Source organism: Anas platyrhynchos, chromosome 27, assembly GCF_047663525.1.
Source record: "Anas platyrhynchos isolate ZD024472 breed Pekin duck chromosome 27, IASCAAS_PekinDuck_T2T, whole genome shotgun sequence".
Taxonomy (NCBI): domain Eukaryota; kingdom Metazoa; phylum Chordata; class Aves; order Anseriformes; family Anatidae; genus Anas; species Anas platyrhynchos.
The window spans coordinates 4,321,442-4,348,821 of NC_092613.1; the positions used below are offsets into that span (position 1 = coordinate 4,321,442).

Genomic DNA, 27,380 nt, shown 5'->3' on the forward strand with positions numbered 1-27,380 from the left:
ATAGAGCCGTCTCCACAGCGCTGAATTTTTCATGCTTGTTTGTGAAACGAAGTGAAGCTGTCGCTAGTGGTGATAGGGGCTTGCAGGCCTAGCTCAGGAAGTCATCTCAGGGTGCTGGGCTGAGAATGATGTGCTTAGAAATGTTTTAGCTGTGAAGGGCTCAAATGCCTCCGCAGTGAGAGCTGCTTCCCTGCACACGGCATTTTGGGGATAGGTGTTGGGCAGAGCAGCAGCCTCTCCACGCGTTGAGTGCCCACTTGTTCTGTCCCAGTCTCGGGCTCCCGGAGGCGCGATGCCCTAACGCTCTCTTTCTCTCCTTCATTTCCAGCTGGAGCCCCCTGAAGTGGACCAAGACTCCCAGTCTCATGCCAGTGTCTCCTGGGTCGTGGACCCCAAACAGGACTCCAAGCGGACCCTCAGCACTAAGTATGAGACCACTATCTTCTAAAGCAAACAACCCCTGTGTCCACCTAGTCTAACCGTGCCTTTGCGATCTGATCTGTCTGCTGTTCTAAACTCCCTCTTCCTCCAGCTGCTCGCACTGAGCCCCGCGTAGGCACTACGTCAAAGGCAGCAGCACTTAAGAGACTGTAGACTTAAACGGCTTTTGTACCTGATCACTACTGAACACTGTGAATTCTCCTTACTCGGAAACAAGGGTAACACGCTGTTAGATGTCCGTGAGGTGGGAGGTGCAGAGGGGCGCAGGCTGGGGCAGTCGGAGCTGTGGATCCAGGAAGCCGCCTGCCGTTTTCACGTCTTTCCCCTCGCTCTGGCACTGTGAATCCCTGGGGCAACGTGACGCTCCCCAGGCCTTTTTTCTATTTCACCTTCTTATCCTTGGACTGATGGAGACCTCCTGTCTCTGCGGTGCACGCACTCCCTCCTCCTAGATCCTCTATTTCCCGACTGAGCCACGGCTGCATCCTGTTCTGGTGAACTCACCCCTCCTCTTACCTGTCATTCGAACCGACACTAACCACTGTGATGCTGTCTGCAAATAACACGGTCACTAGATTTCCTCACGGGGTCCCTGCCCACAATCTCTCTCCTCGAAGCCTGGAGCAGAGAAACTGCTCTGAGGGGAGCGCAGGTTTGGGCCGGGTGTGATCGTTCCCACTGTGAGCTCTGACCCTTCCCGGAGATCCGGCGCGGTGGCCCCCAGCGAGCGCCCGCGGGAGCTTTTCGGCTGCATGCATTTCAGTCCCTGGTAGGATTTTCCCCCGTAGCCCTTGTGTTTACACTCACCAGACAGACTTCTCGTGACCTATGGGTGTAGTTCTCACTTGTAAAGATGGTGAAGAGGTAAAGCACTGAAAGGCACGTGTTGTTAGCCCCGCGTTGGGGAGGAAAGGTGTTTGAGAGGGGCTGGACACTGCGCTGGCAGAGGTCTGGTAACGCAGGCGGAGCTGTGCTGCGTTCAGCACGCTCCCTGCAGTTTTCCTTTTTTGCCGAAGGGAGAGATGTGATTGAAATCAGTCTGCTGCTGACCCAAAGCTTATTTTCAGTCTACAAAATGTTGCACGATGAGGGCTATAGGGATCTTGAAACATCTGTCGCCTTTCATCCTTGGGAGCAAGGATTTCATTTGGAAATGGCCCCGTGTCAGTGGGCACCTCAGCCTGTGCTGGCTGCTTCTCAACTGCGTGTTTTCCTCTGGGAGCGTGTCCCCATTTCTGTGTATCTCAGTAGAAGCCACTTTTAATCCCAGGCTGGGAATCGTTTGCACGAGGCTGCGGGGCACTTGGCACAGGTTGGAGCGGAGCTGGGGCTGCAGAACAGTTCACATCCCCCGTGAGCACCCGAGCAAGCTGTCACAGACCTGCCCCCAGTTCCCTCGCTTGCATTTGCAAAGCTCTCTGAGATGAAACTGAGGAGGAGGAGGGTGACCTGATGGCGAGACGGGGCTGGAAGCAGGACTCCAGCTTCTCATTAACTTCTACTCATTAAGTTGCCGCATGTCCAAGCAACGTAGCCTCTCTTTACCTCGGTGTCCCTGTTTTCAGGCTGGGAATGCACTTACCTACCTCTCAGGGTGTGAGGCTCGCTCCGTTTACAGAGCTGTTGCGGGGCCCCGTAGTGAAAGGCGCCGCAACTTCCACACAGTGGCAGCAAACCCCTTGCGCTCAGCTTCGCTCTCCCGACGGAGGCCGTCCGGGCCTCGCAGCGAAGCCCCGGCTTGGGCCCTGCTCAGCCCCCCGCGGGCAGCGGCCGCGCACCCTTCCCGCACCCTTCCCGGGGGGAGGCTGGGCAGGGGGGGCGGTGTGGCCAGGGCCGTAGCTCGCTGACATTCACCTTTGTGCAGGGGTCTAAAAAAATCTCCTCGCAGCCCAGGTGTGAGGGGCTGGTGGTGACAGTGAGCCTGTGTTAGAGACCTGAAGGTGGGCGGCAGACGCCCGCTCACCCGCGTGCCGTGGCTGCGTGGGCACCGCGGGTTACGTGGGCAGAGAGCACGCGGGGCTCCAGCAGCGCCCTGGTTCCGAAAGAGCTTTTGGAGCTTACCCCAAATCTCCCCTCATGATCAGTGAATGGTCAGAACAGCAGCCCTGGGTTATTTCCAGCCATTCTTTAGGGGACAGAACGAGCTCGCCTGAGTTTTACTGGGGTTTTAGAGCTTCTGCCTCGCTGCTTCTGTTTCCCCAGACTTGTGGTGAAATCCGATGTTTCAACATCTTTATTTAGCCATTTTCCTGGGAATGAGTTTGATCAGTGGAGTCCTTTGTGGCTTAATGGCACTGAGTGGCAAACTGACTTCAAAATTAGGGCCAGGCTGGTAAGCATCCCAGTGAGAGGACTCAGGGGATTGTCTTGAAGCAAGAAAAGGAAAGCAGACGTATTTCCTGTGTTATGAAGCCCTTAACGTAGACCCAGTGGTTCCTCTGCCTATGGGTCTGAAGCAGAGGTGGCGCTGGAGTTGCCCAAAGCACTGTGGTGCTGTCCCACGAGCCGGAGCACTGTGGCCAGCAGAACATTGCAGCGTCAGAGGTGCTCCGAGAGCTTGGTCTGGGGCTTGATTCCCAGCAGCTTTCCGAGCTGTACGAGTGCCCTGAGGGTTTGGTATCCTTCAGAGAGGAACAGAACCGATAGCAATGGCAGTGTAGCTTCTAAGTGTAAGCATTTACCGTACAGTCGCCCGCACCTATTCCTGCTTTCAGAGGGTCTGAGCTCTTGCATCTCCCCCTGCATTGAGCTGGGAGCAGCAGGTTCCTCCCGAAACGGGGCCGCTAGTGCATGTGCCTTTCTGAGGGTGGCCGTCCAAACCCAGCTGGAATCGCAGGCGGCCCTGCCCGCACTACAAAGCTTCCTCTGTGTCCCTAACCCTCACGGCTGTGTCTCATCTCCTGGCTGTACGCCTCGCCTTTCCCGGCACTCGTTTGTGTATGACTCGGAAATCATTCATTCCATTATCTTCCTTTCTGTTTGCCTCTGAAAAGCTGATCTCCGGGCAGCTGTCTCCTACCACGGAAATGTAGTAACGGGGCAGAGACCTAAGAAGCAGTGGCCTGCTGACACGAAGATCATCTCCATCTGGCACTGGTGTCTGCCTCGGAGTGGGTGCATGGCTGCTCAGTGAGGGCTCCCAAAGCAGAGGGGGAAAGGGATCCCAGCCTCCAGCTGAGAAAAGCAGCTCTCCATTTCTAGCAAAGGAAAAGTTGAGACTTCCGAGGCCGAGAGCGATGTCACGTTTCCTAGGCTGAGGAAAAAAAAAAAAACTTCTTTCGACCCGTTTCTTTTTTTTACATGTGAAATGATACAGAGTAAATCCAGTTCGCGGTTTAAATGTAGCACTGCAGGTTTTTTTGGTGAGGGAAAAAAAATTATCTTTATTTACTGAGAATCCACGCAGTCCGGCAAGGAGTACAATAGAAAGTCTTAGCAGTGGGAGTGGTGTGCGCATCTCTAATGGTACTGAAAATTGCTTCAATTCTGGGTGAACAGTAGAGAAATGCCAAATTCTTGGAAATAACTTCCTCCAGTGTGAGAAGCCTTGCAGGGTAAGTCTGCATCCTTTGCTTTCCAAGCCATTCCGTGCTTTTATAGCGGATGGAGATAAGTTAAGGAAAAGAGTCTGCAAAGGATCTTTCACCTCCGAGTGGTTGTGGCCAAGTATTACCAATGGTACAAAGCTCGCTTCCCCTACAGAGAACTGTTGCATTGCAATACTTGACATTTCTATGGCAAGGACACAATTTCTTCCCATTTACGCACTGAATACCTGGAGGCGACTCCAGCCTCTTGTGCACCTGTCTTGTTTTTAAATGCAGTTATGCCCTGAAGGGTTGGATTTTTTTTAAGCTTATTCAATTGTGATTTAGCACTTTTTTGATACTAGCTCATTATTTAATTAGTGCAACAGTTTTTGGAAGATGAACAAAAAAAAAGGAGTTAAATTTTGGGCATTACACTGAAACAGTCCATACCCGAGGATAAATCATATCAACCCGAGGATGGCTTGGCCCCATTCGAAGTTCTGTATCCCCAAACACTGCCATCTTGAAGGTGTGCTGTGTGCTGATTTTTCTTTGAATTACCGGAGTATTTAACAGTAGTTTTGGCTGTGACTGATGTGTTTTCACAGTACTGTTCCTCTCGGGGGAGAGCTGTTAAAACAGTTGTGATTTTTAATCCTTCAGATGCAAAAACGTAGCGCAGCACATTTGTTACAATCTCGACAGGCATTGTAATGGTTGGGGATGTGGTACCCTGCTGCTTTACTAGAATGATATGCCCTAATAATTTCTGTTTAACTCCAGTTGCTGCTGTATGTCAGGATTTCATTTAGTCTCTCCAGCCAGTAAGAAAGGAGAGAAGTGAACCATAATCCCAAGGGCATAGACCTGTAAATGATTAGGAGGGGAAAGTGGAGATTTTTTTTTTTTAAGTTGATGAATTTAGGAAACCTAACATTCCTTGTTATGCGTATGTTGCAATTCATACTGGTGTAAGTGTAAATATTTGGTGTGTTGGCAACAAGTCTTTTTGGAGAGATTGCAAATTGAACCTCTGCTTGGGAGGAGGGACACCTTTCTTTTTTTGATGCATGAGCTTTTTGAAGGTTGGCTTGGAGGTGACGTGGTGATGAAGACTCCAATCTTCAGGGGGCTGGAATTGGTGACCCTGGTGGTCCTTTCCAGTCCTGTGTATAATTCCATGGTTGTCTTTAGTGATCCAACAGTTCTTTAGCCAGATGCTCTTTCTCACTTAATAGACAAAGCAATTGTTTTGGCAGTGCATCTTCCCCTTTAATTTCAGTGGGTTTTGAGGTACTTGCATGCTGGAGACTGATTCTGGACCATGCCAGTCACTGACTCCTAGTAATTTGTTTAACGCATCCATTACGCAGTATTTTGGCTCTTCCTCCATACAGGATTTCATGGTACCCGGAGGAAAGTGCCCCAAATTTCTGGTGCTGAATATGACTGAATTAAAATGCATTTGCTGTACTGCCTGCCTGGGAAAAGGTGGTGCTGCCCCAGGTTTTGTTCCCCTTTTCGAGAACAGATTGTAGTTTACAGGCTTTGATTTGTACACGGCATGAGTCCAGGCTGAGAACTCAAACAAAGACGTTTGCTAAGATGTTTTTTTAACTAAGACTATTTTTTTTTTTATAAAGGAGTGGATGATTTTTTTTTCTAAATCAAAGTTGCTTTTTCCTTTTTAGTTTTGTATTTACAAAAACAAACAAACAAAACCACCTAACCGTAGCTGGTTTTGAGCTTTCTTTGGAATTGTTCTTTTTAGAAGATAAAAATTATGCAACTCTTAAGGGGTACATGCCTGCCTCCCTCCTAGGGAGGAGGTAGGGCACCTTCCAGGATGTACCTGTAGCGAAAAGTTCATGCCTTCACAAGGCTGCTGTGAGACACAGACCAGATGCCAAATAGTACCTCCAACCAACTCGTTCTGTGCCCAGCTGATGTGGGTTCAGTTGCTTTAATGCTCATACCACCCCACTTCAGAAGTTTCTAGTAGCAGAATTTTTCCTGGCTTTCTTCTGCTTGCATCATTTTCATGCAATCAGATCTTTATTTTAGAGCAAGCACAGTGTTTGCAACACTGTCTTGTTGCAAAAAGTCTCCCTTGTAGGTCTCCTATTGGCATTACTGCATTTTTATTTTTTTTTCAAAAGGAAGTAAATGTGCTGCTCTTACCAAGTAGATCTAGTTCACTTTTCTTACCCGTGGAAGAATAACCTGAGATTCCCTAACAGGGCAGAGAACAGTCAAGTTCAGTTTGCAATGTAGACATTTTTGCTAATTGTGATGTATGGCAGTGGGACTGATTTGTAATACAAATGTTATTTAATCTGTCTGTATTTTGATACTTGAATTTCCTTTTATTTTCTGTATATACAATTGTTAATCTGTTCAAATTTGTCTGAATTTTCAACATCTTGTGGTACCAAACATAACCAATCTGTGCAACAACATAGACTGACCTCACTACAACAAGGCGAGATTGTAAATATTCCTGGGCTTCCAGCAGTCGTTTTGTTGTTTTCATAATTGTACAACTTAGAACAGACTGAATTAATAAACAAACTTAGACACACGTTCGCCCTGTTATCACTGCGACATACGCGTTGTGCAGAAGTTTCCTGTTCATCTGTGCAAGCAATGCTGTTCTTGTCCTCATCTCACAGATGCAACCTGTGCAGCCGAAGCAGGTAAGAGAAAGGGGTGAGGGTGGGCAGCTGAGAGGTGTGATTAGTTCAGCCTGGTGCTGTACCTGTGTTGCTTTGCTTTGTAAATCCAAGGAACAAGAGACCATCAGCAGTGTCAAGCAGTGTGCAGAGATGATTTGCTGCTCTCGTAGAAGCAAAGGACGGGCTGCTGCTCTGCTGGGAGCAGGCCTGGTGCAAGTCCTTGGCCGCAGTGCAGGGTTTGTGCTGTCCTGAGGTGCGTGGCACGCAGGATGTGGGGTGTTGGTGGTGCAAATCACTTTGGTTGAAGTCGCTCGTTTTGCAGTTAATCATACTGATCACCATATGACTGGGATTGATTCAGTATTGATCCTGAATACTGAATTATTTTGAGACTAATTTATGCGTAAAAGCACATCCATGTGCTCTGCTAAAGATACACCTACCTGTAACACGATGGTCTCCAACCTCTTTGTTGTCCACATAATTGTGGGCAAGGCTGATTTTTACCCCTTTCCATGAACACCTGCAAGGACTGATCCACTGAGGGAGGACTGTCAGGACCCTAACTTACTGATGATAAACACTAACATCAGTGTTCTGCTGCAGCACAGCAGCAATTAATTCATATAACAATTCTAACAGTTCAGGCAGCCATTGCATGTAGTATTTAACCTGCAAAGATTTTTGGCATACCAAGTAGGATGTTTTCTTTACATAAAATTAGAGCAAGAAATCCAGACATTTAAATACAGGTGAAAGTTCAGATTTTTGTGTCAAGTGAAATCTGGCTGATGTAAAATACTAAATTCATTGGGGGCTGCTAAATTTATACCACATGCTCCATTTCTAATAATTCAGTAAGACAGGTTTTCAAGCTAACTCTGAAATATATTGAGCAGTTTTAATGATCTTAAATACCATGTGGCTTTATCAAATCCAAACTGCGTCCCTGGGCTGTGACTAACATTTTGACAAAGTAGGCTACAGGCCCACAACAGAATTAACACCTTGAATTAAAAACAAACAAACAAACAACTGCATTGCAGTTTTATAACCTTCATTTCCTTCCCTGCTAAATAGTGGCTTTTTTTTTTGGGGGGGGGAGGGTGAAAAAAAAAAAAAAAAGCATTCCCTTTTGTAGTTGAGAGGTTTATTCAGCTATTGACACGCTAAGAGTCACTTCCCAGTAGCTGTGGCGGCCCAGATGGGTTTATCTGATTGAGTTTTACAAGCTGAAGCATGATTTGAGAAACTGCTGGAGAATGTGTTCCACCCCTGCCCTCCTGTGTGGTACATAATAAAGATGATCAGAAGGAATCTGTTCCTGCATCTGATTCTGGTTCTGCCTCTGGGAAAAGCACTTTCTTGAGAATTCCCAAGTAGAAAGGGCCAAACACCTGCCTGTTGTGGTGGATCACGCTTCTAAACCTGCGCCCAACTTCCTGCAGCTCTTCCTGGATGGCATCAAGACCCTTTGGAAAATCTTTTTGAGAATTCCATCCATCAGGGGAAATAAAACGGCTGAGGAACAAATGAATCCGCTGCTCTGTAGGGAGCAAAAGCAGGAGAACAAAAATCAACCTTTGTACAGCAAGCAAGCCTTTGAGAGAAAGGATTCCTTGTGCAGTCGAGAGCAGATCCAAGGACAGCTGCGTTGTTTCAGGGTGGTGCAGACGAGCTCTAGATGGACTTGGGACATATTGGATTAGTGTGGTCTTCTTCCAAACACTAAGCAGATGAGACAGCAGCCAGCACAGGAACCAAGGTGAAGCTACCTGATGCTAGGAGAGTACTTGAGTATTAGGTGTACACTCCCTGTTTTCACTTTGTCCTGGGTTGTTGCTTTTAACAATGGCTTTACCAGGGATACTGGGCTGCAGGACGTTAGGTTTGATGGATTTGGCAATGCTTACACTGAAGTGGAGCAGTTCAACAATACAGGCTTTTTGTCCACTCTAAATTTTTGCCCAGAACTGTCACGCATCTTAGAAGCACAAAGGAATATAGAACTTCAGAGCCCAGAATTTATCTAGCCTGCCACAGCAGCATTTTAAAACTGAAATTATTCAAGCAGCCTCTCTGAGGGACACAGAGCTGAGGCTCATCTACCCGACTGCCTTGGATGTTGCTGTTTCAAGTATGTATTTGGAAAGCGCTGAGAGTGACAAAGAGCACAGACAAGACACTGCTTTTTAGAAGTGGAGAGGGGAAGGCTGTCTGGCTCTGCAGCTTCTAACGCCACGCCATCAGTGAGTCACTGCCATCACACGCTGCCCAGCAAGGCTGGGTTAGGCTATTAATTCAGCCTTCCAAATTACTTCAGAACAAAATAGGCTGCTCTGACATGGAAGGAATAAATCCAAATAGTGTGATAGAATCTTTGTGGGCTGAGAAGGATACTTAAGTGAATGCAGCACTGGGCAGGAAGAGCCTCACCTTATTTTCATAGCTGATAAAAGCTTGTCTTCCATGTGGAAGTAATCTTTCCTGCAGTGTACGAGCTGCCCGTGGCACTGCAATCTGATGGGGAGCTAGTAGCGTTCAGAGTCTAATAAAAGGTCAAAATAATCAGCTCTTATCCAAGACATTTGAATAAATATTTTGATGGAGCAGCATTATAGGGCAGCTGGTTAGCTGAATACCAGGCAGTGCACTCCCTAGGGATAAATATTATTTAAAGATCTTAGCGTGGTGCTTTACTAGAGCCAGTGATTAAGCCCTCACTCTACACACTAGCCTGAAGATTGCAACACCACCTAGTAACAGACCTTGCACTTAGGCCTGTTTAGCTTTTAGCAAGGATGGTAGGATTTAAGAGATTTTCAAAGCAATTACTGTTTGGGAGTCTTTCAGGGTGAAATAGGAAAATCAGGGCAGTTTCTAAACCTAGCTTCTTGACCCTGCAGTAGTTCTACACAATGCAGGGAGTTCCTTTGCTAGTACCTGTCCTGCAGGGTTATAAGCCTAAACCTTTTATGAAAGCCTCTTCATTGCTGAGGGAAACACGAGCTCAGAGACTCACCAATGACATGCCAGACTGTGTTGCTCTTGTCTGCGATGCTTTTTATCTGGCCTTTCAGGGAAGCACATCTGTCACTGGTAAGAGCAGGGTAACCCAGCTGCGAGAGCGCCCTGCTGACTTCCTGCAGCACCTGATCGCTGATGTCTTGCAAAGCTTCTTCACACCTAAATCACACAAAGGTATACACCTGCACTCCAACCATTGGGCACATTTGCTGGGGAAGGGGTCTCAGGCACACAGCAAGCGGGGAAGTCTCTCCATGTGCCCTTTGGGTGTTATCACAGGCAGAGAGCAGCATCTGACAAACCCCACTCGGCCACAGCTCTGGTGCCTGCTGCAAGTGAGCCACACTTCCCTTCTTCTGCTCTTCGGCAGGCAGGTAGCTGCCCTGAGGCTGGCTCCTGTGACACGGGGCTCAGCACTCCTGCCTGCTCCCTTTAACCAAGAAGGGACAGTTGCCCTGGGGAGCTGACACCCAGCTAAATACACAGGCTGGCTTCCCCCGCTCCTTGCAGTGGACCTGGCTGCCATTTGGATCTCAGATCCCCTTCTGCTGCCAAAGGAGGTTCCTGCTGCTTGTCCCGCACCCAACCAGTACCTACACACTCTTCTTCTGGAAAAGAAAATGTAAATAACCCACCTGGTACAAGACAGCCCTTCCAAGAGGACCTTTGTTACCAGTTTCAGCCTAGCTACAAACCCAGGTGAGCCAAATAAGGCACTTCCACACGTGCTGCTGGTCACTAGCAGGACTGCAGCTGTGGTGGCAAGCTGATTCACCTGCGCTCGGACTTCCTGCAGCCGGGCCTGGTCCATAAGCAGTGTCTGTGAACAGAAACCAGTCAGCCTGTGGGTGCAGAGACAATGGCTGTGATGACTGAGCAGCTCTCAAGCCACGGAACTGGACTGTACCAGCCCCATGAAGCTGCGTGGAGGGAGGCAGCAGAGAAGGTTAGTTTTGTGGAAAGTCCAACTTGTTTCTCACGGGGAATAAACCCCGTACAATGACTCGTGTAAAGGGGACAGAGACTCTTGCCAGTTCTTTCTATAAAAGACACAGAACCTATACACTTTTTCATTTTGTATATCTTTATGCTGTAAGGGTGTCCCAGCCCTCATCCTACCTCAGGGTATTCCTTTTGTCCAGGCTCCCAGCAGAGCAGGTTCATGTATCCTTGATTTAGCACAGCCGTGAGACTTGGCAGAGCTGGGCTACCACCGACTGCCCCCTGTAAGGCTGCAGAGTGGGGCTGTGACTCTGAAAGGGATGCAGACACTTCTGCTGCTGCTTCGCGCAGCCACTCTGTGGTGTGATCCAGGCTGTCTGCAACAGGGTTTTAAAAAAAAAAAAAAAAAAAAAAATAGGTTAAACTAACTGAGTAAGAAGTGGCTATGTGATGTTCCAGCTGAAGGGGATGCACATCCACAATGCCAGGGCATATGCTGGGTCCTGGGGTGGTGGGGGGTTTTGCACCTTCTCTAATTTTCAAAAATTAATGTCCTGTTGGCAGGGCACAGGGTTAGGCCTCCTGACACTGGTATCTGGAGGACTTTATGCTGTAGAGAGGGTTTCAGTCTTTGAATAGCACCTCTAATTAAGCCTTATAAATGAGAGAGGCAGCCAGAGAGAAATATTCTACAGCCTAGCACAGAAGGGATGCCTGCACCAAATGCCAGCTTTTCATTTAAATACACCTGCTAATGCCATTTTGCTGATTCCTCTGGGGGTCTCAAAACACTTAAAACTTGCGAGCTCTTACAGTCACTCATGAGGCAGCTATTAGGCCCATCTTATGCATGCAGAAACTGAAGCACACTGACTTCTTTTCTGCAGCATATGGTAGAGAAGAGGCTGAGAAAGGGACCCAGGGGTCCTTCAGCTTTTAGAGGCATTTCTCTTTTCTTTTACTGAGCATGTGATGAAAGCATCAGCTTTAGAATATTCAAGGTCCTTTCTGGTGCTTCATTATCTCCCACAGAAGTAATAGGTCTCGTCTCCCGTCCCCACTGACTTACTGGGAAGCTTGTCTAAGAGTTCCTGGAATTTCTTCCGTTCGTACTGGATGGAATGGTCCCGCAAGTGGGGGCGGAGGCTCTGGATGCTAAAATTCAGCATATCCATTTTCATCAGGTCCAACACCCGGAAAATCTCCCTGGATGAGACACGGTGAATTGAAAGGTTAATACGTTAGTAAAAGTGAAAGTTGTGGGTCAGTTTAGAATGCTAAGAAAGGGAAACTCAGAAATTCTTTACTCGGTATTCTGACAAAAGGCTTTTCAGTATAATTGGAGTTCCCTAAAAATTACTAGAAAAATTGGATTTACTTCACTGAAGATTGTTCTATTATCTAGGAGCAACTGGGCAACACGAGTGTAACTACCCTGAAAAAGAACCAAAACCAAAAAATGAAAGTAATTCCAGGGCAGTTTCCGCTTAACCCAGTGTTTTAACGTTGAGGGTTCTGCTGGTCTGCATAGCCCAAGACAGAGGGAGCATCGCCCACCTGAAAAGCTGAGCTGGGTCTGTGAGGCTTTGCAGTCCTTGCACTTCCTCATCTCGAACGGGTGCACACAGCATTGCCATCGTGTCAAGGATGTATGTGGTGAGGCCACAGATGTCCAGAACCCCGTGCTCAGCCTCTTGTCTAATTAACTCCATGTCAAGGGCCTCTTCAATTCGGCTTTGCAATCGGTTGTGTCGTGGCAGCAGCAATGACAGCAGAGCCTGCCCAAAGAAGTAACGCTAATTTTTAATCCAAAACCACAATAGATCTTCGGAATTGCTCAACAGGAATCAAGGTTGGCCTTGAATTGAGACTCAGTACACAAATTGTGGGGCACACGTTGCGTTAAGGGAATGTTTGTCTCTAATGACTCACTGCAGGGTGTCTGGCTACTGTTTTGCAGATTGCAAAATCTCCTTTATCACCATGCACAAAAGAAGGGAGTTACCTGCCTGGAATCTAATGGGAAAATGTGGACTGAAGAACTATACACAGCTTCATGCTCCGCTAAGAACTGTTGTCTTTTAGCTCTAAACAATGTTCTTGAGGACCACGCTGTACACTTACACAGTAGGTACAGTTAGTTCATCATATAGCTAAGGGTGTCTTTGTACAGAGAATTGCAGTTTTTGGTTGTCAGATGCTATACCTGGAATGGCTGTTACTAAAACCAACAGCTCAACAGGCTTTCCATTGCTTTGGTAGAGCGTTTTTTAAAGACCTGAAACCAGAGAATGAGTTTCCCTCTCAGACAGGTTTTATAAGGTGCAGTTGTGTAACTTATGTCTCCCTATAAACTATATGGAGCTTGTTTTTGCCTCTTACACATGTTCACATGGGAATATTTGGATTTAAGGGGTGGGGTGATGATTAAGGGAAGACTAATTCTAAGGTCTTCCCTGTGCCAGGATCAGCTGACCTCCTTTATCTCCTGCAGCAGCTGGATTGCCTGAGTGTAGTTGGGGGGGCTGGCAGAGATCTGTTCTTTCAGGTTGTCCCAGAAAGCTTTGTGCAATGTCTCCTTCACTCTGTTTTCCAGGCTAAGAAAGAAGAGAGGGAAGCAGGGGGTTTATCTTAGCATCAGATAAACACAACTTCTCAGTATGATGGGGCCATTCCTCTCTGCTTTCATTGTAGTTTAGGTCTTTTGACGTTTTCTTCTCCTAGTCTTTCCTCCAAACTGGCAGCGATACACCTCATGAAAATCTCTCTCAGATTAAATGTCCCATTCATCTAAAACAGGACTCTATCCTCTCAACCCTGCTCATAAAACGCACTTAGCCCTTCTTAACTATGGGATAAAAAGAGCATAGTATTTTTCACAGAAACTCTTATATGTCCTCAGAGAAGATCAAGAGAATATTTTTCTAGCTAGCGCTGATGCAATGAAGGAGAGGATGTCAGCAGCTTAAACAGATCTTTAACTAACGAGCAGACACCTCAGAGCTGTTCAGTGAAAATTCTGCTTTGTTCTTGTCAAAGCTGCAGCTCACGCAGCCGAAGCCTCTAATTCTTTCAGTGTTAGTGAGTCACATCTGACATTCGCTGTATTTAAGAACTTCTTAGTAAATCGTGAAGCAACGAATAAATAAAACAACACAGTTCCCCCCCCCCCCCCTTTTTTATTTGTTGCTTCAGGAACTCTTTTCTTTTTACTTCTATAGTCAGAACCTAACCTCCTTTCCGTGTTCTCACATCTTTTCTGTAATGTGACAGAAAGAAGCCTAGCCTGAACATATATATATATATATATATATATATATGTGGTGTCTATACATTCAGGTATACGTATTTATATGCACCTGAATGGGGAGAAGTTGCCCATTTGCAGTTTGAAGTCACCATTCAGCACGATTTCATGCGCGAGGGTCAGTTTGTACATCTCGTCAGAGACTTCCTGCAGCTCGCTCACGGACAGGTCCTGTGGAGGGCTGGCTGTAGGCAAGCAGCAGAAAATAAAGACCGTGAGGAGGACGGCTCAGCAGCCTCCTGCGAGAAGAAGGTTTAAAAACTGAGGGAAAAAGAGGGGTAATTTGTGTTTTAGGGGAGGAATGGGCTTTGCAAGGGCACTTTGCTGCTGGAGGACGCTGTGAGCTCGCTGGTCGATAGCAGGCTGACCCCTGCTGACCGCTGCTCGGCATCGCAAACCCTCACAGCGGCTCCCCTCAGCCCCGAGACCCCCCGTTTTGGCGATGTCCCGCAGCTCGCCGCTGAGGTGCCGGCGGCTCCGGGCCCGTACCGGGTACCCGCGGCCTTTCCTCGCCGCAGTCCCGGGGCCGCCCGGCCGCTGCCTCAGCGCCTGCCGGCCGCGGGGGCCGCTCGTCGCCGGGGCTGGGCTTGGGCATGGTGCTGCCAGGGCCGGGAAGGGGGCGCCGGGGTGGAAAAAGGGGCTCCAGGGTGGTAAAAGGGGCGCTGAGGTGGTAAAAGGGGCGCCGGAGCCCTGCCCCCTGCCCCGCCGCCCTCCTCCCCTCACGGGGCCGCCGTTGGACTGAGGCGCGGCGCGGCCCGCGCCCGCCGCCCCTTCAAACGGGACGAAACCAACGCGAGGCGGGAGGGGAGGAACCGGCTCAGCGCTTTCGCCCATTCCCCCCGCCCATCCCGCGCCCACCCCTGGGTGCCAGCCCCCGCAGGCACCCAAAGTGGAATCCGTTCCGTGGGGCCCCGCTGGTGGGCGCTGAGCGGGTGAGGCTCCCTGACCGAGCGCCCGAGCCCCCAGCGCTCCCCCATGGTGGCGCCCGATGGGCCGCTCCGCAGCGCACCGTCCGGGCGGAGGGCTGCCCGTCACCCCCCACTGTGTGCGCGATGGAACGCTCCAGGCGCCGAGCCGAGGCAGCGCGGCGGGGCTGTCCCATTCCGAACCTGCGGGGGGGGGGGAGGAGGAGGAGGCACAAAGCTCAGGGGCCTCATGGCAGACAGGAGGATGAGGAGGGTGGGCGCGAAGAGCGGGAGGGCTGTGGTGGGGCGGGGGGCGTCCTGCCCGGAGAAGGGCTGTGAAGGCGAAGGGAGGTGTTCGTTTAGGCTCAGCACACCTCACGGCCCAGGAGAGGCGGTGGAGCTGTGCTGCTGGCGGCTCTGTGGGCTCGGCACCTCCAAAAACCCAGCTGAGAGCTGGGAGCCGCCATTTGCTGCCCGGGTGTGGTGAGGCCGAAGGCTGCTCCTTCATCCGTCAGCTGCCCTCCATGGTGTGTGGCACTTCGAGTAAAACATAAGCAAAGCACAAAGCACATTGTCACCCCTCACCGCCACGTCCCTGCCATGCCGTCAAGGCGCCGTGTCCCACACCAAAGGCGGTGCTGCTGTGGCCCTTCCCGTCTGGCCCCAGCCCCGTTTTTGGGCTAAATTCCGTGTGAACGCCTCAGGAGGGCTGTGCAGGACGGGCCGGGCCGCAGCAGAACAAAAGGCAGTCGCCATGCCCGGCTCCCCTTGCCCTCTGTGGAATGGCAGGAATTTCTCCGCCGTCCGAAGGTTGGGGGAGTCATGGGCTGATTGTTTTTATACCTAAAGTCGTGGCTTAGTGGCTGTCAACTGCCGGGGTATTAACCTTAGAGCTGTCAGAGGGAATAAAGCCAAAAAGCCAACTCTAGGGCTGGAGGTTGCAACAGCTGCAGTGTCCCTCCACCTAACTTTTATCATTTATTTTTATCAGTTTTCTCTCTGGTAGGCGACCCTCTGTCTGTGTACCCTCCTGCTATAACCCCTCCTTGACCTGGCCAGCACTGGAATTAAATCTGGGGGGCAAAATGCCCAGCCCGGGCTGTTTGTGCTGTCATGAAACATCTGCCTCTCTCCTCCCAGCACCTTCCCATTTCCTCAGCATCCTCTAACGCCCACAGCAGGCACCTGCGGCACCCACTGTGGAGCTGGGGGGTCACAGAGCACTGCAGGGCCATGGGGCAGGGGCTGGGAGGTCTTGGGGTGCCCAGTGCCCGGCCCCACGTGTGTGTGGGATGAGCACAAGAAGTGGCCCCTCCGGGAGCTGGGGCCTTGATCCGCCCCTCCTGAAACAGCTCAGCCCTCCAAAGGCTCTGAAACGCCTAAGATGTCTGGGTGCTGTGGCTGGAGAACTGCAGAGGATGAAAGGCTCAGCGCTGGCACGCCATGTGGGGACGGACAGCCCAATTACCGCATGTAATTAGTTACAGCTTCGCAGCTGGGCTGCGCGAACGATGCTGCAGCTCTCTTAGCCCCGTGCAGTTGCAAAGGGAAATGTCCTGGGTGGGTTTTAAAGGTGGTTGGAGCTGCCCCTGTTGCCGTGGGTTTGCAGCAGGCCAGGAGCGTGATTAATGCAGCTCAGCCGATGAGTTGAAACCCGTTTCGTTTCTGTAAACAACCGCGTGCCGGGGAGGCTCGCCATAGCCTGAGCCCCTGGCTGTCCCACTGTGCATCTGCAGCACACGGTTGTGTCAGAGCCATCTCCTGAAACCCTCGGTGATTTCCTCAGGCCCCCGGGGAGCTGTAAAAATCATCCCATCAAAAAGCAATAAGGGAAAAGTGCTTGGCTCGGGCAGCGCCGCAGTTACATCAGATGGCGACCGGCCCTTGGCTTGGGGGTGGATGCTGCTGAGAAAGGAGCTGGGAAAACCCCGACGTGCGGACAGCTCTTTCCTCTTGCTCAAAGCACCCCAGAGCTCGTCTGGCATGTGGGGTTTGCCAGGTCAGCACGGCCTTGGGGGGGGGGGATTTTCTCCCTCCCGAATCGAGGGCCCTGCAGGCCAGCAGCACAGGCCATAGCACTGCTTGCTGTGCACTCTGCAGGCAGGCAGCCTCGGGATTTTTTAATTTTATTTTTTTTGCATTTGTCTGTTTTTCCAAGGGTGGACTCGCCGCAGATAACGCGCGTCGTGGCACAGCAGGCTGACCCCAGGCAGAAGCAGGGCCGTCTGCTCGCCTCGCCTGAGCTGATAATTATTGGAGAACTCTCCCAAAATAGCACGTGCAGTTCATGCACGGTTGGTGGCTCCGGCCTGGAAAGTTCAACAGCAGGAGGAGAAGGCGAGGGGAGTGAAAACAATGGGGCCCCTGCATGCGGTGCAAACATCGTGTTTGCACGTTCAGGAGCATCAATCCAGTGGGTTCATCCCAAAGAGCAGCCATGAAGGGGCACGAGGAGGATTTTGGGGTGGATTTTCTGCTCAGAGCCCCAGGAAGGAGCTGGCAGGCAGCTCGTGGGCAGGAAGGCCGCTGGTTGTGAGAAATACACCCAGTAAAGCTCATCGTGGGGCCAGTCGGGGCCAAATCCTGCTCAGGAATTTCCCCTTGTGCCCCCCGTGCAGCTCCATGCGATGCCAGCTCCTGCTTCTGCCCCTTTCTGATCTTCAGCTTTGTGTGAGGAAGCCGAGGGCGGGGAGGTGGTGTTTGTGTCAGAGAATAAAAGAGCACAGCCCGCTGGTGCCTTCAATTTGCTCTCATCTCTCCATTTCAGAGCAGGGCCCAGATCTCCCAGCCTATAAATCCTGGTCCCAGAGGAGGCAGTTGTGTATTTAAATGTATGTGCATTTGCCCTGCATTCATTTCCTTTCCCCAGGGACTGGTGACATGAAGAACTGTAATAGCTGAATGTATTTTTAATGCCTTTCCTGCAGATTTCTGCAAGGGAATCCAGTTCCTGGGTGGCTATAACTTGCCGCAAAGGCAGAGGACCTCGGGAGCATTGGTAATAAGTGGGGTAGGTTTTTTTAATCTACCATTTTAATGAGCTTCATCCATCTCCCTGATTAGATTAATCTAATTTATTTCATCCAAGCCATTTAGGTGGAATTCCGACGGGGGAAACGGGGATTTTTGAGTCTTTCAGGGTGAGCGCTCGAGTGTCGGGCAGCAACCTCCACGGGGATATTTCCAATTTGCCCTTTTATAGCCTCAGAGACTTGTAACCCCCACATTCACATCGGAAAGCACCCGTCTGTGCTGCAAACCTGCCTGTATCAGCAGCACGACGGTGCCGATGAACCCAGGCACCGCTCCCTTGCCCTGATTCAAGCAACTCCCCCAGGAGGGCAAAGCCAGGCTGGCTTGCCAAAAATGCGCCCACCCGGCAGGAGCAGAGGGAGCAGCATCGCTCTGGCTGCCCCTCCACGTCCCAGGGGCTGCGAAATCTCCACGTGGGAGCATCCACACCGGCAGCACGGCTTCGCTGGGCGCAGCGGGAGGGAAGGGCCCGCTTGTTCAAACAGAAATGCCTTCGGTGGCGGGCACAGCCAATGGAAGGGGAAATGGGTTTTTTGTTTAAAAGATGGCGTTGTTTTCTCAAGTCTGACGAACGTGAAAGTCCCCATTTAAAGGAGGCGAACCTGCAGTGAAGTCGGTCACTGTTTACACGCCCACGCGCCGACTGGGGCGGCCGAAAGCAAACTTCCTGGTGTATCCTGATCCAAATCACCTGGGAGCGGAGCTCAGCGAGCACAGCGCCGAGCTGTGAGCGCCGCGAGCAGGGCTGCAGCTCTGTTTACAGAAAAGCAAACCCCGTCCGAACGGGGGACGTGAAGCCCGGCTGGCATTGCAGCCCCAGAAAATGGGGGAATTTGGAGCCTGCGTGCTGCAGCTTTGGCTCTGCCAGAAATCCTCCTTCCAAAAGGAGAATGAGCAGGGTGGAGGGCAGAGAGCCTGAGCAGGTGTCTTTGGAGGGTGTGGAGAGGGGAGCTGGGGAAGAGGGGAGTTTTCCTCTGCCCCACGAGCCAGGAAAGCTATTTTTGCAGGAGCTCCCGGTGCACCAGACAAGGTCAGGATTGTTTCCGTGCTGGATGCTGGTGCAAATATGCGGCCGGGAGGTTGGATCCCGAGGAGCTTGCAGCTCCCCGGCAAGCAGATGAAGCATTAGTGCCCGTCTTGTCCAGGTGAGGGGATGGAAACGCTGGGCTGCACGGTTCTGGTCTTGGTGTTGGGGCTGCCGTAGCCACTGGTGGCAATTTGGGAGCCGGCTGGGTCGGCGAGTTTCCTCCTCTCTTTCAGCGTGGACGTGCCCCATGGTGTGCTACATGTTTCCCCGGTGACTTCAGCAGCTATTAATTCCCTGCTCCTAACCCAGAGCGTGCCCGTCTCCGTGAGACATCCCATGCACCCGGGCTGCCCGTGGCCACCTCGGTCATGGCGCACGTGGCCAGGCGGTGGGATTTGGCCACCTTCAGCAAACCATTGCCCGCCCAGCCCGGCCTCTTGTGGCCAGCGGCTGATCTCAGCGTGTGGCCAGCCGATCCCGTCACCGCGTGCCCAGGGGATGGGTCGGCACTGGGTAAACTGAGGCTTGCAGGGGTTTGGCTCGTGGTCACGTCCTCAGCCTGTGATGGTGCCGAGGAGCCGCTCTCTGTGCTCTTTTGCCCCGTTGGATGCTCCTGGACACAGTTTTGGGCTCTGTTGGCAAAACACCGGTGCTGCTGGCTCGGTGCCCTTGGGAAATCTTTGTGTTTGCTGACTTGACTCCATTCGTGCTCATGGAGAGCTCAGCTCCGGTGGTGCCGCGGCGTGGGGAGGCCCAAACCACACACAGAGCTCGGGCAGGGATTTCAATCCCCCCACCCCAAAAAAAAAGTTCAAAGGTGTTTCGGCTTAATGCGGTTTATCTAAATTGCTTCATGTTAGTTAATCTGGATTAACGCAAATGCTCTCGGAGTGGTTGGCTGGGGAAAGGCTTGCTAAGCCATCCCGACACGAAAAGACTTTTCCAAAAGTGAAAAGTTTGAGCTGGGAAAAAATAAAAAACAAAAAAAGGCAAGGTCCCATTTTGTGTTGAGTGCGTGTGAGCCTTGTGAACCAAACACGGCTGTTCCCAAATCCAGGGGCTGCCTTCGAGGGCTGTCTTTGGGCAACCCCATAACTGGGGAGCTGAGGAGTTCCCCCGGTCTCTCCGGGGCTGTGTGAACCCCTTTTGGGCTGGCGTGCAGCTGCTGGCCCGATTACTGAGAAAGATCCAAGGTAAATGGGAGGTCAAGCCCAGATTTGGCGATTTTGGTGGGCGCGAGCGTGACTGAGGGCGCCATGTGATGGGGACGACGTCCTGGTGATTGATCTCCGCGTCCTCTCCTCTCCTGGGAGCTGGGATTAGGAGAGATTTTACAGCTGAGCGGCCAGCATCGCCTTAGGATTCGGTTTGCAAAGGCTCAGCCCTGACAGCCTCTCCTGGGGAAGGACTTTTTAGGTATTTATGGCCATTTGGACCCATCAGCTCATGGATCACCCCTGCGTGTCTGTAGGAACTTCCCACCCTGAGAACAAGCAGAGAAACGCCCTGCGGGGAAACTGGGGCTCAGGGGAGGGAACTACAAAGCTTCAGAGAGGATCATTTCGTATCTGTGTGCTTCCCTGGGATTTGCGTGCGCTTTTTTGCCTTGCAGAAGGCTTCTCGTGCACCCTCGAGCGAGTCCTCGCACCTCGGAGCCGGGTTCCTCCCATGCAAGGGGGCGAGCAACCCTTCCTGCAGCCACCCGTGCACGGACCGAGGGTGCTTGGGTGCTGCGGGGAGGGCTGGGGAGCGACGGATCGGCGCCGGGAAGGATCCGGCCCCAGCTCCAGGCAGCCGCAGGCGAAGCTCGGCGCTCCCGCGGAGCGGGGATGGAAGTTGTAAGCGAGACCTGGGCGCTGCCCAAAACCTGGGGACTCCCTCCTCCCCCGGCCCCAGTGCAAACAGCAGATTAACAATTTATTTGACGTGTTGCGGCTGGTTAGTTTCTTCGCCCGCTCCCCTGATCAGAGGGAATAAACGTTGCAGTGTGCAATAATGTTCATTTCAGGTGAGGGTAAATATAGAAAGGAAAACCTGCTGAGAGCGAGCCATTTATTTCTGCGTTTGGAAGCCTCTGCTCATAAACAGTCAGTCATAGCCATTTGGAAAATCCCAGCGTGGTTTTCTTGGCCATCCGAGAAGAACGTTTACTTTCCTGTAGGTTAAGAAGTTAGTTTTAAATTAAAAAAATAATAATGGCATCTCACTTCCAGCTGCCCTCGGGTGTTTAGGGCTTGTTGACACACTAAGGCCGCTCTGTTCTCCGGCAAGGCTGCCCTGGTGCGGGATCACAGAGGGGATCCTGCAGGGCTTTCCCGGCTGCCGGTGCTGGGGAAACTTGTTCTTTGATTTCCTCTTGTCCCCCAGCTTTGGGGGGCTCAGGGGGATTTCGAATCGGGATTTGCTCAGAAATCTCAGCCGTGTGCAGGGCTGGAGGGTAATGGGCAGGGGTTTTGGTGGAAACACCCAGCTTTTGGGGTTGTAAGAGCCGGTAAGGATGCAGAGAGGTGCTTGGGGTGATCCCAAGAGCCCTGGGACTCGGGGGCTGTGTCCGCAGGGAGGCAGCGGGGCTGGGGCAGGGGGACGAGCCCGTTGTGCTGTGCTCACACCACACCAGGAAAACCTCTGAGGGTTTTCGGCACAGCGTGCCAAAGACAACAGGACAGCGCGAGCTGCAGGAGCATCCCTCAGCCGTGCCCCGGCGCCCAGATGCCGCAGCGTAGGAGAAACCCCAAAAACCAGCTTTGTAGGACTCAGCTAAGAAAGGTGAGGACTCCCCGACCCGACACCCAGGCTCTGCTTCCCTCCTTTATCCCGACAGCAGCTCCGAGGACCGGAGTGGGACGCGGCAAAGCGGCCACCGTGGCTTGGCACGCTGCTGGCTCCGCGCCGCTGGCACCGGGGGCCGGGAGCCAAGGCGCTGCAGCGGGCTCAGAGCGGCCAAAGGCTCCCAGCTCTGACGTCCTGTGCAGCCAGGAAGGGTCTCTCCGTGTTTTCCGACAGGCTTGGGATTTGGCTCGGGTTTGCCTCGGGTTTCCGAAGGCAAGAGGCAGTTAAGTCTCTTGGAAGAATGAATTAATTAGCGAATGCCTTTGGTCAGGTCAGCGCCCTCCAGGAGCGTTCTTCAAGCCTTGAAAGCGGCGCCTCTGCACCCAGGTAAGCCGCCCTGAAAGGCTCGTGTTACCGGGGTATTTTAAGAGCTATACGTACATCAGCGCGGAGGAACCCTGCTTTTAAAAAAAAAAAGGAAAAGAAGAAAAAAAAAAATCCTCCCCCAAAACGCGCTGTTGACTCTAATGGTGGCATTTGTGTAAGCAACAAAATATTGACGCAGTTGGCTCAGGGCTGGCTGGGGCTTCTGGAAATAAACTAATGCCTTGTTAAATTGTATATGGAAATGCAAGTGGGAAAATGACTGACATCTTACACAACTCGGGCACATAAAATCGCTGCTTTACTACAGTGTGAAAAAACTCAGGAATTAATAGGTCTCCTTCTGCTCGGGGGCGTTGGATTTATCCCCGAGTAAGATCCATAAACTATTTTAAGGAGAGAAGTGCTACTTTTAAACGCACGCGTCTGGGTCCTGGAGTTAAAGTGGTGTCACCAGTGCCGAGTTAACCCCTTGCCTTCTCACCAGCCCCTGGGGTAACGCTCGGCGGAGCCACGAGCCCCGTTCTTGGCAGGTAGTGCTCTGGGTGGCCATACGGACACATGGACACCTGATAAACGCTAATCCATTATTTCTGGGGGCGTTAAGCACGGTGTGTTCTAACGACCTGGGTCAGAAATGCATTTCAGGCCTCACTCCAGCAGAACCCGAACCCCGAGCTTGATTTTACATGCGTGGGACCTAAAAATGCCTTTAAAAGCAACCACCTGCTCCGCAGCAGCGCCTGGGCTGAGCCCGAAGCAGGCACTGCTGAGTTCTGCCGTCGGTGGCCGGGAGATGCGTTGTGTGAGTGTCTTCTAGGGGAAGGATGATTAACAAAGCTTCAAAGAGCGACGAGTTGCTTTCCTTGCTGCCCGAAGCCCCTTCCTTCTCCACCCACATCCTGACGAGCTGCCAGTTGGTGTACACATGCTGATGGAAAAGCAGGACAAGGTACGAGCTGCGGGGAGCTGCCGGCAGCGCGGGGTGCGAGCCACCAGCAGCAGCCGCTCGGGTGTAATTACACCCCCCCGTGCGCCGGAGTGCGATTTCCCAGTAATTATTCTGGAAGAAAAGCCTGCCTATTTCTGTAAGGGCTTATGTCACTTAGAAAGCTGTTATAAATTCGAGCTGGAAAAAGGGACCCTTATTCTGGGCTAAGTGTGGTTAGTGGTTAGCTGGGAACGGGGCTATTCCTGGCGCTGCCAGCGACCTTCCCGGTGACGCCGGGTAAAGTCACCTCACCTCCGCCTGTGGCAGCTTCTCCCGCTGCAAAGTGGGAATTACAAACACGGGCTTTTCTCCGCCCGCAGGTTTGGGAAGCCCTGCGACGCTGGAAAAAAGGTGTCACAGCGTGGCAGGCAGTCATTTAGCACGACCCGGCACTTTTCGCCCCCCTTGGAGGCATCTCCATCAAATTGCAGGTTGAGGAAAGCAGAGATGTGCCCGGGGAGCTCGCCGTGGGGATGGGCTGAGCCTCTCGAGCCCGGGCTGTTGGCTTCTTACTGGGAATGCAGTGTTTTCCTCGCTGTTTTTAAAAATAGCCCATTCTGTTCCCAGTTTGGGACCGCACCCCTCGCCGGGGCATCGAAATGTCTCGGCTGCTGCTTCCTCGAGCCAAGTCGTGGCAGCGCAGACTTGCGGGGTGCACGAGCGGCGTTATTGAGCACCCGGCGGGCAGGAGGGGTCCTGCTGGGGGCAACAGCGGCAGGGTGCCCGTGGTCCTCATGGATGGGGGGAGAAGGCAATCTCCTGGTTCTCAGCACAGTGGCTTAACCCCTTGGCCTCTTCTTCTTCCTCCTGTCCGATTCCGGAGCTGGTTCTGCAAGCTCCGAGATCCATAATGGGACTTTTGTGCCCGTTGCTTCTTGCACAGCCTCAGAAATCCCTTTTGGCCCCAACGCCGTGCGAATATGCCCAGGCAGTGCTGAAGCACCACCATGGGGATACAGGGAGGCGAGGGGAGCATCAGCCCCGGCGCCTTCCCACAGCCTCCATCCCTGCTCGGGCTCTGCAGCGGGGCTCAGCCCTGCTCCAAAATGGGCTCGAGCCAACGAGACGGAGCAGAACAAGATTTTTACAGCCCATTAGTGCTCCCCGGAGCCATCCAGCCCCTCTTGCGCTAAAAGTGGTGGAAGCCACAGGAACATTGAGGCTGGTGTCCAGAAGATGCCAGCCTGCCCCCCAGTTTTGTGTCCCGTCCTCGGGGCTCTGCCGGAGCCAGTGACCCCCCCCGACAGCCCTGGGGTGCTGGAAGTCCCCCCGGGAGTGCCACGATGAGCTGGTGAGCACCGGTCCCGGTCCGGCCCCGAGCTCCCTGTCAAGATGTGCATGGGAGGGTTCCAAGTGCAAATGTGTGTTTGCTAATGGGAAATGAATTGCCTCTTGCCCCGAAGGCTTGCAGCTTGAGGAAAACAACGCAGGGTCTAAGAATGACCTCATATTGCCTCCCAGGGAATGTTTTGCCAGATGAAGGGGGGAGAGGCAGCATCAAGACAGCACAATGTATGTATCTCTCTCCCTGTGTAAACATCCCTGTAGCTGCAGAAACCTCTTAAAACCCAGAATGAGAGGAGAACAGCTGCTTTGATCTGTGGATGTGGTTGTTATTTTCTAAGTGCGGATCCTTTCTTTTTTTAATTTTGCCTCAAATTAAAAAAATGCCTGTTGTGATCTTTTGCTTTTATTTCTTGGCTGGAGACCCGAGCAGGGTGCAGTAAATTTTCATTACTCCCCATGTAACCGCTTCAGCATGGTCGACAATTCCTCGCCGGCTCTTCAGCGCCGCAGCACAATGGGCCGAATCTGCTGGCCCTACATGAAGCCGGAGCAAATGGGTTTTGCCCAGAAGTGCTCCACGGGGAGTGGAGGCAGCGGGGAGGAGAGTGCTGCCACCTCCTCCCCTTCCCGACACACACACACACACACACGTGCACACGCACGGGCACACGGTGGCTGGGCTCTCCATCCCCGTTGCCTCTGAAGGGTTTTGGAGAGGGGCTCCCGGGGCCGGATCCGTGCCAACCCCGCACGGCAGCGGCAGGAGCTGGTGAGGAGCCACCAGGGCCGAAGCACCGGGCTGTCTTTCAGGCGATTTAAGCGTGATTCATGGCCCTTCCTCCAGCCTCCCTGTGTGATCCGGGGAAGCTCCGTCCGCCTGATTTTCGCCATCTGCGCCGGGAAGGGGACGGCTCCTCCGTGCCGAGGGGCACCGCGGCACATGCAGACCCGTGGCGGTGCAGGATGCGTGCTGGGACCCCCACCTTCTGCTCTTCCAGCCCTGGGAACCGGGTGGCACAGTTTGGGGAAGAAAACCAACTTTTAAGGGATTTTCTTGACATCAGCAGCCCATCCCAACGATGGTGCTCTGCAGCCCTTCTGCATGGGATGAGCCAGGCGCAGGGCATGAGTGGTGCTACCAGCAGCTAAGGATGTGCCGTAAGAGGCAAGATCCACCCCCAGTGCACCGTACTGGTTTAACTGGGAGCTCTCAGCCGGTCCCAGCCCCAACAGGAGCAAGGAGCTTGCTTTCCCCCCCCCGTGCCATCACGTGGCCGCCCGGTGTTTTGGCGTTTTGATTACATACGGCACTGTGTATTTAGGGCTGGTTTATGGGTGTTTATACTAATGCGTAAACCTGTAATTTAGAAGCTCGGTTATAAATCAACATAGCTGAAGGTCTTGTCCCTCGTGCCTTGAGATCGGTCGCCAGATTTAGAAGACAGGTTAGAAAAAAAAAAGAAAAAGGAGGGTTTAGTTTTCCTCTGGTTACGATGATAAAAGATCGCGGGGTGGGATGCGAACACGGCCGGCCCCAAGGTGCGGCTGGGTGAGGGGATTCGGGGTTTCCATTTTGGCTCGGTCTCATGACAGCAAGCTGCAGGAGATCCCTCTGGCTTTCGGCAGATCCCTCGGGAGGTCACGGCACCTTGGCTTGCAGGGACCTCGGTTGGAGAGCCCCTTCCCACGGAGGCACAGCCCCTGTCCCAAAGAGCCCGCAGCATGGACTGCCGAGGGGACCTTGCTGCGGGTTTGGGACATCTGAGCAGGAACACGGAGCAAAGCCACACGGTGCAAAGCGGCTCAGAGGCTGCAAAGGCCGGGCTGGGGCTGGCAGGAGAGCCGGGAGCCCCTTCCAGCAGCCCAGCAGGACAGCACATTCCTGCTGGTGCGTCGCGCTCCTCTCCGGATGCACTGGGATTTCTATGTATAACACTTTTTTTTTTTTTTTTTTTTTTTACAGTTTTAATAATAATTTCTGTATCCCTGCACCTCCCCAGGCTGTCCTGAAGCCCAGTGGGGCCGGGAAGGGTTGGCATTACTGGGGTGACACAATGCAGCGAGGTGTTGGGACAGGTCACGTAGGTGCACGCTGTGCTCCACTGCATTTCTTGTCCACGTCTGGGCGTCTGTCCTCCAGCCGGCGGTGGTCTCCTCGCTCTTTTGGAAGGGGTCGGCTCCCGTGTGGGTCCCTGCATGCCCACGGCAGTGATCCGAGGGTTAGGCATTTTTGTATGGCAAGCACAGACCCAGGGATTCCTCAGCATGTTCCCATCCAGCTGAGGACCCCCCTCTCCTTTCCACTGCAAGACAGCAGTGGGTGCCTGGGCTTAGCTGGGTGTTTTCTGCAGCCCCCAGACCCCTTGAGTTTACCTTCAGGGGGCTGTCAGGACAAAAGAGGCCAGATGAGGCTGCCGGGGCAGCACGGTGGGCTGGGACGACCCCAAGAGCTCCCAGGACAGGTGGGATGCCTGCACACCTTCCTGCCTGCCCCGGCTCCCTGCTGCAGCCTCCTCACCATGAGAATTTGGGATTTGGGGTGTGGGAGCACCCCAAAAGAGAAGAGAGGAGCTGCCAGCAGGTCCCAGTGCGAGGATGCAGGCACGGGGAGGGGGACCGGGGTGCTGGGTGTGGGGATCAGGCTGTGAGAGGCTCCCACAAACAACTAAAAAAAAAACCCTGAATATTTCAGAAAGGTGTTTTCTCTCTTATTTTTGCTCCCCTCCCCTTATTCCCAGTCCTCCCCACCTCTCCCAGAGCTGCCCTTCAGCCCCGCTCCCGCAGCCGCCGAGCCCCGCGCCGCAGCCTCCCCAAACTCCGCATTTTTTTTTTTCCCGTTTGCTCCATTTTTATTTATTTCCCCCTTCTTTATTTTTTTTTTCCTTCCGTCTTCATTTCTCCTTCCCCTTTCCTTTCCCTCCCACTCCCTTTTCTCACGGCAGACCCCTTTACCCCCCCCCCCCCAACCCCCTTCCCAAGCTCGCCGCCACCGCCAACCCCGAGCCCTTGCGGGGCCGAGGGGCTGCGAGGCGCGGGGTGGCTCGGGGGGTCGCGGGGGGCTT

General features: G+C 52.6%; 2 protein-coding genes and 1 long non-coding RNA gene across 23 annotated transcripts in view; 2 read left to right on the forward strand and 1 right to left on the reverse strand.

Annotated features, from left to right (window-relative positions):
* The window catches only part of ANKS1A (ankyrin repeat and sterile alpha motif domain containing 1A), a 105,900-nt gene extending 99,348 nt beyond the window's left edge, over positions 1-6,552 (forward strand). For 12 of the 19 annotated variants that reach the window (XM_027445034.3, XM_072028563.1, XM_027445035.3 and 9 more), the window contains one exon: positions 329-6,552. In XM_027445034.3, coding sequence (XP_027300835.3) covers positions 329-448 — 120 coding nt within the window. In that variant the 3' untranslated portion in view covers positions 449-6,552. The remainder of the gene's footprint in view (positions 1-328) is intronic. The other 7 variants (XM_072028566.1, XM_072028571.1, XM_072028568.1 and 4 more) reach the window with 2 other exon arrangements.
* A 1,227-nt stretch (positions 6,553-7,779) lies between these two features.
* Positions 7,780-14,660, reverse strand: TCP11 (t-complex 11). Of its 3 annotated transcripts, XM_027445037.3 has the most exons (9): positions 14,412-14,660; positions 13,975-14,107; positions 13,092-13,212; positions 12,173-12,393; positions 11,685-11,821; positions 10,793-10,992; positions 10,309-10,493; positions 9,669-9,832; positions 7,780-8,192 (listed from the first exon to the last, which is right to left on the reverse strand). In XM_027445037.3, exons 1-9 carry the CDS (start codon positions 14,515-14,517, stop codon positions 7,954-7,956), a joined length of 1,506 nt encoding a protein of 501 aa, XP_027300838.3. In that variant the 5' UTR covers positions 14,518-14,660; the 3' UTR covers positions 7,780-7,953. The 3 variants fall into 3 exon arrangements, with proteins under 3 accessions (XP_027300838.3, XP_071884682.1, XP_027300840.3); XM_027445039.3 differs by lacking the exon at positions 7,780-8,192 and having other exon boundaries at positions 9,692-9,832; positions 10,449-10,493; positions 14,412-14,657; XM_072028581.1 differs by lacking the exons at positions 13,092-13,212; positions 14,412-14,660.
* LOC110353449 (uncharacterized) lies at positions 10,484-26,238 on the forward strand. The gene is made up of 4 exons (XR_011805129.1): positions 10,484-10,619; positions 17,595-17,658; positions 17,755-17,837; positions 18,868-26,238. It is a non-coding gene; the product is annotated as an uncharacterized lncRNA (long non-coding RNA).
* The last annotated feature ends 1,142 nt before the right edge of the window (positions 26,239-27,380 follow it).